The sequence below is a fragment of the Phyllopteryx taeniolatus genome, chromosome 11 (assembly GCF_024500385.1).
Source record: "Phyllopteryx taeniolatus isolate TA_2022b chromosome 11, UOR_Ptae_1.2, whole genome shotgun sequence".
Lineage (NCBI taxonomy): Eukaryota > Metazoa > Chordata > Actinopteri > Syngnathiformes > Syngnathidae > Phyllopteryx > Phyllopteryx taeniolatus.
In genome coordinates this window covers 6,658,222-6,672,620 of record NC_084512.1, presented here as the reverse complement: position 1 = coordinate 6,672,620, position 14,399 = coordinate 6,658,222, and the positions used below count along the sequence as shown (strand labels likewise).

Sequence of the window (14,399 nt, the reverse complement as noted above, 5' to 3'; positions counted from 1 at the left end):
CCGGGGCCTTGCCAGCGAGGAGCTTTTTAACCACCTCGGTGACCTCTTCCTCATGCGAAGGCGTGTCGGTGGAATTGAGGAGGTCTTCAAAGTATTCTCCCCACCGAGACACAATGTCCCGAGTCGAGGTCAGCAGTGACCCATCCCCACTATATACAGTGTTGATGGTGCACTGCTTCGCCCTCCTGAGACGTCGGATGGTGGACCAGAATTTCCTCGAAGCCGTTCGGAAATCATTCTCCATGGCCTCACCGACCTCCTCCCACGTCTGAGACCCTCACAATTTGTTTGAGCCTTCCAGGTCAGACCGGCATCTTCCCCCACCATCGGAGCCAACTCACCACCAGGTGGTGATCAGTTGACAGCGCCGCCCCTCTCTTCACCCAAGTGTCCAAGACATGCGGCCGCAAGTCCGATGACACGACCACAAAGTAGATCATCGCACTGCGACCTAGGGTGTCCTGGTGCCAAGTTCACATGTGGACACCCTTATGCTTGAACATGGTGTTCGTTATGGACAATATGTGGTGACCAGAGAAGTCCAATAACAGAACACAACTCGGGTTCTGATCCACGTCCCTCGAGCCAGCATCTGTAGCCAGGGATCGGATCGCCAAGGTCCCTGCCTTCGGTCACCGCCCAGCTCACAATGCATCCAACCCCTATGGCCCCTCCCACAGGTGGTGGGCCTATGGGAAGGGGACCCACGTTACCCTTTCGGGCTGTGCCCTTCCGGGCCCCATGGGTGCCCTTCGAGCCCCACCTCCAGGCCTGGCTCCAGAGGGGGGGGGCCCGGGAAAACGCGATCCAATAATTTTTTAGAGCCATGCTTTGTCTGGTCCCTCGCCTCGGACCTGTTTGTCATGGGTGACCCTGCCAGTGGCATAAAGCCCCATACAACTTAGCTCCTAGGATCATTGGGACACACAAACCCCTCCACCACAATAAGGTGACAGCTCAAGGAGGGGTGTATATAATATATTAAGTAAATATATAAATATTATATATATTAAAATATATTATTACTTTGTTGTTAAAATGACTCGAAAGGACTCGAAACTCAACGTGTAGGACTTGCGACTTGACTCAGGACTTGCCTGTCTCGATATGGGACTTGATTTGGGAATTGAGGGTAAATACTTGAGACTTACGTGTGACTTGCAAAGCAATTACTTGGTCCCACCTCTGTTGTTAACTAGTGTGGCGCTACATTTGACTGACAAGGCAGATTCTCATGTCACGTGACCTCACAGACAGGAAGGGATGATCCTCTGACTTGCCTGTGTGAGGGAGGAGACCAGGTACAACACTCCTCTCTCCTTCACTGAGCCTGTGTAGTGCAGGTGCTCCTTCTTCAGATAAATCTCCATACCATACTGTTTGGACAGCCGAGAGTACTGCAAAACACAAAAAGGATTTTTGTATTTCATTCATCCCAAAGAAATTCAAACATAGCGCCTGCTTCTCACACTCAATGATACACTAAAATTCATACTAAAATGTTGTAGTACAGTTATCAAATACAATCTAATGTTTCAAAGTTTTGTTATTGTGTTTGTTTACTGTGCAGGGCGTCTTCTGTATCCCTGATTGGATAGTGAAGGCAGCTGCGCTGATGTCCTCAAAGCGCAGGTACTGAACAGCCGGTCTCGGGACGATCCTGAACTCGCTGACTCGTCTGGTTTTTGGCGGGTCCTTTAGTGTGATTACAGGTGCTTCCACCACCACTCTGGTGTCAGGGACCTTCACGTCCCCGTTGAGGAGTTCCTCCTCACCAAAGTCCTTCAGCCTTTCTGGTTCAATAAGGGTCGGTCTGCGGCCCATGGTGCCGTTACTGAGTAGCACTCCTTTGTAAGAATCACCTGGCTCTGCAGGGCCCAGACGCAGCTCCTCTCTAGAAGGTAGAATTTCTTACATCTTTAGACCACTGCACACTTTGTACATCTGGAATATGTCATGATATCAAGATGGCTGACTCTAAATAACATATTGGCCCTGTCAATGGGGAAGCTTAAGTACAAAAAAACAAAAAACAAAGATAGAACGATCAACTGACAAAGTCTGCAGGAATGATTTTTCATTTCCATAAAGTACATCCATCGTAATGTACCACATCAACGTAAAACATACAGCAGTCTGGGATTTCTTTGCAAGCATTTTGCCAACTGTGCCGCCCTGTGACTGGCGCCCATTCCATGGTCCAAGACTACCTTTCCCCCGAAGTCAGCTAGGATAGGTTCCAGCTCTACGCAACCCTGAACAGGATAAGTGGTATTAAGGAGTCATTTTTTGTTGTTGGTATACTGGGACTGTTTAAATGACTGGATTTTAAAAGACAATATTAATGTCCATTTCAGAAACCTAAGACAACACTGTGACCTAACGGGTCATCATATTCAGGACACTAATTGAGACATAAGACCAAGAATAAAGAATGTCAGACGTTCATAAAAGTGGCAGTTTTAGAATTTTAGAGTTTCAAAATGAAATATGCTCTGAATTTACCTACCTAATTGAAATGTAAATGACCTAATTCCTGAAAGCTATACTGTATGAATAAGAACACCTTCATCTGTCTAAGATGAATGGATTCACCTTTCACGTCAATGCAGTTTCTATTCAATGTGACAGATTGCATCTATAAGCCAATTTATGATTCATTAGATGTTCACTTTTTCTTTTCAGGGCTCACACTAATTATTAAAGCAGCAATTAGGGGCCAAAGACGGCAGTTTGATCTATAGTAGCTCAGTAAATTGGGTTTAAATATAATGGAACCGTCCTTTAAACAGTCCAGTTTCAATTCATATTACAGTATATTTGACTGTAATATAAAAACTCCTTAGAATGCTTTTCTAGAAAATATCAGACTAGTGGAGCTGCTTTTGCCACCACCGAGTTAGTTGGGAAGTCTTTCACAGAGTATAAAGATAATAATAGGCTTAAAGCCTTTGGAGATTAACCCCGTCACCTCGACAAGAAGAAAAACTAGACGTAATCACATCACAACCGCAAGGTGTGAATCTCTGGCTAAGTGTGTGTAGTAGAGCCAGTTGTTAGGTAGTGCGATAAGTATGATTTAATATACTGTACGCATGAGCTTTGGTGTGCTTTTGCTGTGTTTAATTTCTGTCGCTTACAGAACTGTCTGGTAGTCAACTTTCCAAACAGCCTGACTGCATTTCATTCAGAGCTGCTGCTATTTAAACCACAACTCTTTGACCTTTCACTCTGTCATCCGGCTCCATTATTGCCCTCTGCCCGACTTATCAGAGTCCATGATCCATTATTCAATCACACAGTGTACTTGTAAACAACACAGTAAATTTGAGAAAAAAGCCCAAGGCTGTAGCTCGTTTGAGGGTATGTGGTCACTTAACATTATCATGTGTGTATATTTTTGTCGGAGCTCAGAGTGAGTTTCCAGCATTACTGTTTGCTAATAGTCTGTGTCATGGATTAATGGTAAATCTTTACACAATGAAATGTAACAAAATGTTTTCAAAGCAGTGATTTACTTCACCCTTATTTTGGACCTTGGCTGAACAGGTATGATAGGAGCACCTAATCAGTGAGGTGCATTCAGGGGATGTTCTGGCTCACCTGCATCATTAAAAGCAAGAAATAAAACATAATCAAAATTGCTGAATTTGTGTCGTTTCTGTTCAAATAAATGGGTGAAACAATGGGCGAGCAGCTTTCCTCAGATTGCACAATCCCTCACTTACTTCGTTGAGGAGACTTGTCATTGGCAAGTGCCTGTTTATGTCTCTCTTCACATCTCCAATAATAAGGTTTTAATATGTGTGTAACATATTTAGTTTTGCTGATCGCATAACACCGCATATAAAAAAAGCACAAGGTGAGGCAGACTGGACTCTGCCTCACTAAAGAGGCCTACAAGAGCACACAAGTTATGTTCCAACGCTTCTACGCAGAGACATAGCTCGCTGCAATTAAAAAAAAAAAATCAAGTGTGCAGCTGCAGTCTGTTCATTGTAAAACTTTGCTCCAAATGAAAGACAAATGTGGAAGATCTATCTAACCTTAAAAATGTTTGAAAACTGGACTAACCATTGAAACAGGATCTAATTAATAAAGTAAGACAAATACCAGAGCCCAACTATCTGTTTCAAACATCAGTTCAGAAAATCCCGGTTTTCCAGTTTGTAAAGTCGGCTTCAAATTGAATGGCAAATACGCTACTCTGTTTGGCTCATCATTTTGTAAATCTGAGTATAATGCCAGTGCCTGACAAGACATTAACCTCACCATATGTCTCTGCTTGTAATAACCAGTAGTAAGCATTGTGAAGTGGCAAGGTGGCATGTGTTATGTTTTTCTTTTAAACAGACACAGGATGTCAAGTGGTCATTAGTCTATATACATGTCTCCAATAATGAATATCGAAATTAGGTTATTATTCAGTGATAGTGTCACCTTGTCTGGGTGATCTGAAAAGGCAGTTAACATAAGTCTCTTTCTACTATAATTGGGTTAATATCATAATATTGATTTCTATGTGAACATTGCCCAAAAAACAAAAACAAACACACAGTATCACTTGCTTCCATGTGGGACACAAGCACATATACAGTAGAGATATGTAGTGCAAAATGCGTGCACCAGGCATGAAGCCTTTCTTACAAATAGTTAGCATTACCTGGCGACAAAGAGGAGAACAACATAAAGTGCCAAACGAAGGAGAATGTCTACCAGTGTATCCAGGGAAGGAAGCAATTTGTCCTCATATGAATCGGGAATTGATGGCTTAGAAGATGAGGTTGGTGCTGTTAGGGACTTAGATAAATCTGGACAAGATTTGGGGATAGGGGTATGTGAAGATAGAGAATTGTTGGAGGGAAGTTTGCATATTGTTAATTTGGAGACCAAAGCAGCCAAATCTTGATTCGGAAGACAAGCTGATTGTTTTGTGAATTCTATTTTGGTGTGAGGGCGATTTGTTATTGAAAGTTGTGAAAGTGAAGCCGAAACAAGAGCAAGGTCTGAGGCTGGAACTGAGCATATGCTGGAAGTCTCGTCTTTGTTTTGGACTGGAGGTTGAGTTTTGCCACAAAGATTGGGCATCACTACTGGATTGAGGAGGGTAGAGGAGAGCTTTGAAGGGTCTGGGTCACTAAATGCATCCCACCTCTGCCAAAAGGTATCATTTTCTTCGTTATCTTTAAACGCAGAAATTTGTGAAAACAAGTCTCTTCTGGTATGAGGGGGATTTGTTAGAGGGAGCTGTAAAAGTGCGGTAGAAACAGGAGGAGGGACTGAGGTTGGAACTGCTCTTACATTTGGAGTCTCGTCTTTATTCTGGGCTAGAGGTTGTTTTTTGTCACAAAGATAGCGCATTGCTACTGGATTGAGCTGGGTAGAGGAGAGTTCTGATGGGTCTGGGTCGCTACATGTTTCCCACCTGTGCCAAAAGGGGTCATTTTCTTCGATGCCTTTAAGTGCAGGCTTCGGTGAAAACAATCGTTCCAGTCGCTCACTCAAGTAGCTTGAGTAGAATAACTGAGCAGCAAAGTTCATCCTGGTTGAAACAGAGTCCTCTTAGAATCCAAACTGTTCTGTATCTGTGTGTGAATCCTTCTCAGCTGTTGAGGTGTGGGATACTACCCAGTACAGCTCCCACGGTGTAATGTCCACAGCCTGAGTTCCCAAACTCTTACCCAGGTAAGAAGCTGTTTAAAAAGGGATTATCTAGGGACACATACACAGTGACTCGGGAGCGTCTCTCCGGTGGCTTGGCCCCTCCCAGCATTCTATTCCTGGCCCAGACCAGGATTACTTCCCCTTTCTGTGACGTAGAGCAAATCAGACGGTCTAAGGGGATAGATGCAGACTTAGGGTTTATCTCAGGAGCAGTGATCCAAAGGCTCAACCACACAGGGGAGACAACTGGGAATGGGGGTGGATCAGGAATTAAGGAATATGGGATGGGGTGCTAACAGGGAAAGGAGAAAGTATAGCAAACCATTAGTAACCTGCACCGGCATTTTTCACGTCGAGAATTAAGGTACCGGTCTGTGCAAGTGGATATTAGCACATCTATAGACAACTTGCAGTTCAGATCCATGTTTTGAAATGTTGGTGTTGGTACCTATTGGTTTGGTTGAAGTACGATCTGGTGCTGTCTCTCTAAAATTGTGCTTATGTATATATGTGCAAGAAGATTGTGCAAAGCCTCCAGACACCCTGAGAGAGAAATATGTGAAATCTGATCAACACAGTAACACAAATATTACTATAATACTAGTTTAGGTTGGAGAATCAATCTATCCACCTCTCCATTTTCTATACTGGAGCCTATCCTAGCTGACTTCAGATTCTATCCTGGAATGGTTGCCAATCGGTCACATATACTGTAGAAAGAGACAACAATTCACACTCACATTCACAGTGTCACTGAGTGTGACGTGAACTCACATTGCCTGCAAGGACGTCAGGCGAGCGAGCCAGTTCAGTCAGTGACAGATTTTGTGAACACAAAGTTTGAAAACACTGCCGTCTGGTATTAGCGTGTGGCGGTTACTTCTATATCTGCATTATTATATAGACTTGCTCAGTCTAATATGAGAAGTGTGTCATAAAGCATGTGGTACTTATTTACCAATAGTGCCTCAAAGAGTTTTAGGATCTTGCCAAACAAAAAGGGCAGGGCAGACTATTAGAAAACACCTCTCAGTATAATGCGGTGCAATTCTACACCAAAGCAAAATGCAAAGAATAAATATATTGTTAAATGAATACCTCTCTAACAGTGTCAATCCAAACTGCTCTATCCAATTCTACAAGTGACCCTATTTTGACTGGAACATGGCGAGTCACATGCATGGGGTTATATTGAAAGCCCTTGGGAGATACAAGCAACACACACAGTGAGCTCTGTGTAGACAAAGCGGACATGGACACTGATACGGGGTTACTTTATCCTTCCTTAAACCCTAAATTAACTTGAACCAACCTCTAGTATGACCTACACTTACAGGTAATCCATTTCGTAATCTTCTTTCCCAAACACAAGTCTGAACCTTGAACTGTCACACTCTGTCCTTTCCAGTGGGTGAGATATTTTGTCAGGATGACACACAGGACAAAGTGGAAAAGTGCACAGAAATAGACAGGGAAGGTGACCCCGCCTCCAGCAGATTGTCACATGCCACATGAGCACAACCAGGTGCCGTCATCTTCTCGCTCGCATTCATGTGGCACGTTGTGTGCCTTGGCTCATTAAATCAGCATATTTCCCTGAACCTTCAGTGGTCACCCGTCACGTCCACTGAGGGACATTAATATCGCAGCCTGTCTCACGTCTCATTCTCACTTTTGCCACACTTTGGCGTTTCTGCTGCTTAACCTGGAGATCTGCTTAAGAGGCCAGACAAGTGAGCAGAACATGAGGCTGAAGAAGGCAGTCTGGCTTAAAGAAGATAGCCATGCTTACTACAACCAGACTGTGCGTTTGCACGTGTGAGTGTATGTGTGTGAGTCAGAAAGAAAAAGTCCAATCCAGTGCGAATAAAAGGAAGCAATCAATGTGACTACAGAGGGCATTCTTTGCAGCGCAATTGATTTGATTTCACAGACTTCCTGCTGGAAACAGAATTTCTCAGAAAAAGAGCCGCGGTCTTAAGATTTCATTCTGAAAATTAAACAAAAAGGAGTTGACTAAAATCTCAGTTCGGTTTAAGATCCCTTTTTCTTTCTCCTCTCCAACGATAGAATTCAATTCAAAGATTCTCGTGTGACCAAAAACAGCCATCCAATAGAAGCGGCGTCAATCAAATATTTTTCCTTTACAAGGTTATTGCGTTCTATTTCGATTGACATTGTCGGAGAGGTATTTAGTTATCAATGTGTTGATTATTGTGGGTGCGCGTTGCAGTGGTGTAAGACTGTACCGCATCATATGGAGAGCTGTTTCTAATGTTTTTGAATCTCCCATGTAACTAACTTAGGTAACCAAAATTTGAAACACTGCTTTTGTAATGCGGCTCACTGTAATGATTATTTATTATAGAGCAGCACCTAGGTAAGGAGCAAATAGTAGGGCTACATGTGAGCTTATACTCTTTGGCAAGCAGTAATAACCCTTGATGTTCTTATCAAATGACTCATATCAGTTAATTAAGGCTTTATGAATTGTTAAATGGACAAACGACTAAAACTCAGCCTCAATGAAAACTGATAAAGCACTTGTTTATTCACTTCAACGCCAGCTTTCTCAATAAAATGTAAAAACACAGTTTTTACATAACATAACCACAAATGCAACAAAGCCTCACTGTATGACTATAAATAAATTATAAGACGGCAATTAAGTTGAGGAGACATTTTATCTAAAGTCTATTCATGTTTAGTTAGACTTAGATTTCACTCCCCTGCCCAGTACAAACCTCCCACCCCTTTCCAGATACCGAGCGTTCTGCTCTGCGTTCCATGTTTTCATTAGGAAACTGGGCGCAACCACTTCGGAGGAAAGACTGTAGATACAGCAAAGTCGGACAAAGGGAGTATTGCACTGGAAAACAATTGTTCACGCTCCTCTTTTTAAAACACAACATGATCCGCCCCTCCATCCCCACAATTGGACTCATCATCCTCTTGATTGGCTACACTGTGGCAGGTAAGAAAAGGAACTTGGTGGTGGGGTTGGGAGTTATGCCACCAGAGATTAAAAAAAAAATAATAATAATAATTATATATATATATGTATATATATATATATATATATATGGATTGGTGATATAGTTGTGATTTTTACAGAGACGTGTGTGTGTGTTGAGAATAAAGCTGGGCTGCATCATGAATGCGCTAGGAATGCACTGCATGGGTTGAAGCACATATGGTTCTAATTCACTGCAGCTGTAGTGTCACTGAATCAAATTTACTGTGAGGGGAAAAAACAACCCTTTCCACTATTGTGTTCACATCTTTAGCTCTAATCGGATGCTGTGGCTTTGTTTTATGAAAGCACAATTGGAAAGTACTTCATGTTTTGAGCCCGAAGTGTGCATTATGATGACTTCATACTTCAAGAATGGTCGGCTGTAGGGAAGTATGCAAGTGTATGCTACTTCACTGAACAGAATTTAAGTTAGTTCATAGCGTTAAAACATTTACATTTCCCTCATTGTCACCGACCAATCCGAACATTATGACCACTCCATCTAAAATGTTGCCTTTGCATAGGCAATAATCCTAAATTCAATTATTTGACATTATTATTTAGTTTATTATAGGGGGAGTAATTTTCAGTGTATTGCATCATACTGAGAAGTGTATCTAAAATTTGGTTTCTCTAAATCAGTCGAACGATAGTCGAAAAAATATTGGGAACAGATCTTATGATGAGTCCACTGCAAACTACAAGCACAATTTTTAAATTTAGTAACTTTTTACATTTATAACAGTATGGAGTGGTAGTAACTCATTTGGAAGGACTTGGGCTTTGGAACCAGCTGCTGAAAAAAAATATAAAAATAGTTGTTGGAGAGATGCTAGTATGATTCCCAGCTACTGTCACAATGCCCTGAAGCAAGGCACCATTCCCATTTACCAAGCTCATGTGTGTTTGTGCACACTTTTCACTTTGACATCTCTTCCTGCATGCTTGCATGTGTGTGATTTGGTTCTGTGTGCAAAACAAATATACAGCCAAGTGTGAGGTAAATGTTCTTTCTTGAAGGATAATAATCAGTATGATAAATGTAAATTTTTTTTTTAAATTAAAACAATAAATATCTCTTGACTGAGTAGCTGGGAGAAATCACATGGTTCTACTTCCTTATCGTGAGGTGGGTTGCAATAGATTAGCCCATATAGCACTAAATTAAAAATAAAAGAAAGAAAATGAGAACTGTAATATGATTCTGGTTAACAGATCACAGTAATCCCCAAATACCTTGAAATGATGCCCCATTGAGGCCGTAAGCACTTTAGGGATGATTTGTTTGGACACTTAAGGGCCAGCGATGACTAATAAATGCCGAATTCTTTGGTAACAAGTGATCTAGCGTGTTACTATTTCCAGACTGGTAATCAGATTATAATTATTTATCCAAATTACTGTGTGTTACTATTCTTGTAAGATTCATCCATCCATCCATTTTCTGAGCCGCTTCTCCTCACAAGGGTCGCAGGCGTGCTGGAGCCTATCCCAGCTATCATCGGGCAGGAGCCTGAACTGGTCGCCAGCCAATCGCAGGGCACATAGAAACAAACAACCATTCGCACTCACATTCACATCTATGGGCAATTTAGAGTTGTCAATTAACCTACCGTGCATGTTTTTTGGGGATGTGGGAGGAAACCGGAGTGCCCGGAGAAAACCCACGCAGGCACGGGGAGAACATGCAAACTCCACACAGGCGGGGCCGGGGATTGAACCCCGGTCCTCGGAACTGTGAGGCAGACTCTCTAACCAGTCGCTCAACGTGCCGCCCTATTGTAATATTCCTTAGTCAAAATAGTAATAGTACAATAGTAAAAAAAACAAAAAACAGTACAGTATTTGCTTTCTACTTCCGTTTCAGGTAGTGACGAAGTTGTGGATTGGAATTGTGGGCTTTTGCAAAGTTTTGAAGATGTTTTCTTTTATTTAATATGTTAGTTTTAAAAACCAATGTCCTAAATGTTAAGATAAATTCTTCTGTGCTTTAATGAAATTAAAACTGAGACTACCTACACTCACCGAGCAAAAATGCTAAATGGTTCATAAAATGAGATGCAGTACAAGAACTCGTTCAAAATATCTTGACGGAAATCAGAGATGGAAGAAAATATGTCAATATTTTTGACATGAATTTGAGAACGAGATACCATGACTGGCTCGTGTTGAGATCTCAAGTAGCCTACTGTTACAAACACCAAATCTGAATGTGATCCGGTTTACATTGTGATAGCCGTTTCCTGCCCATAAAAAGAGTACTGTGGTCGCGTCGTGTATGCCACGCACACAAACTGCTGTGGTTTGCACCAACGTCTCAATTTTGCATTTGACTGAACTCCCTTGCGCTTGCAGGGAGTAACGTGACATAAACACTCAAGCTCATTCACCTTTGTCCTTTGGCGGAGTCACTGCGTTACATCACCATGTCTGTTTGCTTTTCCTGTAGCTTGTCTCCTCTCACAGTGGGTGGGTATCTTTTCTGATTAATTAACCTCCTGGAACATTTCTGACGGTAAAAAACAACAACAACAACAAAACCATGTCGCTTTTCTACAAGCATCAGCCAACACAAACAAGAATCCTTGGTAACAGCTGGATTGCACATATGAGCTTGTCAGCTATTTTGCGTACTTTGCTTCAAAAACACTGACACATCGTCCTTGTGAATCAAACTCAGTGGGTGAGAAGTTCAGCTAGAATATCAGCATGTCACACCAGTGGCATTTTTCCCCACCTCTAAATTGCACACGGATCCGACAAACCCGCTGACGTAGAAGCACAGCTGTGGTTTGGGTAAGGGGCTGGGGTTGTTTTTGTCAGCCAGTTAGAGGGCCAGCAGCACATTTTGTTCCTACGGCAAAAAAAGCGTCTACTTTGATAAGCTCACATCTGATTGTACCTTCAGACCTGACCCAGAGGATCTCATCTTTGCTGCCCTCTGTCACTGTCAGACACGGTGATAGAAGGCTTCACGAAGCTGGAGACCACTTTGCCTTTTCTCTGCCTGTTTGGAGGAAATGCACAGGAATCCCTCTGTAAACCTTTGAAGGGTTTATTTCATTATTTTATTTACTTTCTATCTATTTTGTTTATACATTGTTATCAATTTGTTTGCGTGACCTCATGCTGAAAGAATTGTAAGCAGACATTTGCTGGTCTGAACCGCCTCTGATGGCACATCAGCACATGCATACACAATTGATGAATTTGCAACAAAAGTGAGCTCATAGTTGAAAATAAAAAGCATTAACATTAACATAACAATGTAAGGCTTGTATTTCAGGAAAAGCATGTTTTGGGTTTGGTTTTCGTTCTCGCAATTGGAAAGACATCATGAGATGTCGGCCTCCTTCCTCTCAGTCCACTGCCAGTTGGACAATAAAAGAAATTCAATTTTCGACAACTGAGGAACGAGTGAGTGTCTCATGATATTTCTCCAGGACAGAACAGTCTCATCTGGTGTTCCCCAAAAGGCAAGCTGCCCACTATGAGAGCAACGATGGACGCAAAAGGAATTCTCAGTGCCTTGATGTTGAATAATAGCAAAGGCAGTTCAGCATCAGCGGGCCATTTAAGTTTCATCTGAAGCACAACAAAGCATCCACCGATACAAAATGATGAAGGAACTGCCATTTTCAATGTGATTGTCATTACCAGGAGAAAGATATTAGTAGGCTTTCGCTTCATTTACTCGATAGACAACCAGCAAATTGTTTAATAATTGCAATAAAAATGGTATTGCTTTAGCTTGATCTCATGCCTTTTCAAAAATCTCGTTGTACAAATGCAAGGGTGTTAGGATTATTATTAAGTCATAAATAAATAATTTACAGTCAATCATTTTGTTCAGTTTTACAATTTCAAGGTAAAATACTCTTTTTGCTCAAGTATGCAATATTTAAACCAATGTAATCTCCTAACGCAAACATGATTGGGCTCACCAGAATAAAATTCAGGTTTTGGAATGGCCCAGCCAGAGCCCACATCGAATTCTGTAGGGTGACCTCAGAGGGGCTGCAAACAAAAAAAAAGGTTGCCCTCTGACAGATTTGGAGCATTTTTGCAAGCAGTACGGGCAAATATTGTCATGCCAAGATATGCCATGCTGACAGACTCCTACCTCCTATCTGTTGAGACAAACATTTATATGGTCTCACTGTCGTAATGGACCTCTGAGGGAAATTGTCATTACAATTCGGCCCGCAACAAAAACACCTGTCCTTTAGGAAGTCATCAAATTTCAGTGAGAATGATATTTTGATTCTTCGTATCACTGATGAATGTCAAAACGGGTCAAATTTGACCCATATAGTATGTAAGGGGCGTGTTCAGTTGATTGGCCCTCGACAGCTTTGTGTCTGATTTATCGTGTACGTTCACTATTGTGTGTGCTGATTGCGCTTTCAGAGGCAGACTCTGAGCGGTCGCGTCGAGCTGTGCCTTCAAGTGCATGTCAAGAACAGACAAGTCTTCATAACCGCTTGGATGTAGTGGAGAAGGTGATTTTATGTTATTTTATTTTTTTAAAAATCCCCTCCCAAATAGTCATTTTCAACTTTGTGATTTGGGAACATCAGGTCTGAGGAAGTTTCGTTTCCCTACTTTTAGTGTAAGCTCTCTCTGTACTACCTAAAAAGCCTCCACGTTTCTTTTCAAGTCAAGAATGCGGCTGACCACAACATCCAGTTTCTGATTCTGAATTCATTAAGTCTCAAAAACTCATCAAGAACTCTTCTTATACTTCATCTGACCTTCCCTTAGTTTTGAGCAGTTGCATTATTCATATGAATCAAGGGATCGTATAATTCATGACTGATGATTCCATTATTCATACTCCAGCTCTAAGCACCCAAATATACCCTCTGTATTTTGCAGAAAGTGGAGGACACTGTTGGCAAGTTGGAGGTGGAGCTGGCGGCACTCCTGGAGGCCATTGAAGACCCAGAGTGGCGCTCCCAACTGGACAATACAGGAAAGCCTGTGGGCATCCTGGAGGAGCCGGAACACCACACAAGTCCTAAATCAGATGTACACGGAGGAACTTAAGAGGATTTGGAACTTTGAATAACTGAAAAAAGAGGAGCCTTGCATGACTTCCTTTCCCCATTTTTATACATTACAATCAATACAGTCATATTAACAGAAGGAAACAATGTATTCATGTACTCACCTCGCAGGCGTCACTAGGTTTTATGGGCCGGGTGGGCTTAGCCCCCAGGAGGTGCGCAGGATGTGAGCGAACGTAGCACACGAGCACAAATTTCACAAACAGCGAACAAAAACGGAGAAAAATGCTTTTCAATGTTATTGCACGGATTTAACATGACATAACATCAATCAGTCTTTCAATACAGCTCACAAACACAGGACGTATGTTTACAGCATTACTCTTATTATGATGAATATTGTTCAATAATTACAAATATATATCATCAATCTATGCCAGTGACATACAACGATGCACTGACAGGCAGAACAATGAAATGCTCTTTCATTCGATGGCAGAAGGGACAATAAACTTTCATACAACAAAAGTAGTATATCCTGACATCAGCTTTGTGGTAAATTGAGGCAACATGATCATTATTTCTGTATTCATACTTTTTTCATTATTTCTTTTTTTTTTTTTTGGGGGGGGGGGGGGGGGCTGCCATGACAGTTTTCAATTGTAAAAGGTGGCTCAATAAAGGTCGGAAAACATTGATCGAATTACTAC

At 41.8% G+C, this 14,399-nt stretch overlaps 1 protein-coding gene across 5 annotated transcripts in view; it reads right to left on the bottom strand.

Annotated features, from left to right (window-relative positions):
* The window catches only part of LOC133485472 (L-threonine ammonia-lyase), a 33,222-nt gene extending 19,540 nt beyond the window's left edge, over positions 1-13,682 (bottom strand). Inside the window, exons 1-6 of one of the 5 annotated variants that reach the window (XM_061789194.1) lie at positions 13,543-13,682; positions 12,625-12,697; positions 11,583-11,687; positions 11,071-11,189; positions 1,564-1,894; positions 1,281-1,397 (exon numbers count right to left, since the gene is read on the bottom strand). In XM_061789194.1, the coding sequence (XP_061645178.1) occupies positions 1,281-1,397; positions 1,564-1,824 (378 nt within the window). In that variant the 5' untranslated portion in view covers positions 1,825-1,894; positions 11,071-11,189; positions 11,583-11,687; positions 12,625-12,697; positions 13,543-13,682. Of the gene's footprint in view, positions 1-1,280; positions 1,398-1,563; positions 1,895-3,523; positions 3,604-4,663; positions 5,704-11,070; positions 11,190-11,582; positions 11,688-12,624; positions 12,698-13,542 lie in introns of those variants that run through there. The other 4 variants (XM_061789195.1, XM_061789196.1, XM_061789192.1 and 1 more) reach the window with 4 other exon arrangements.
* Between the last annotated feature and the right edge of the window lie 717 nt (positions 13,683-14,399).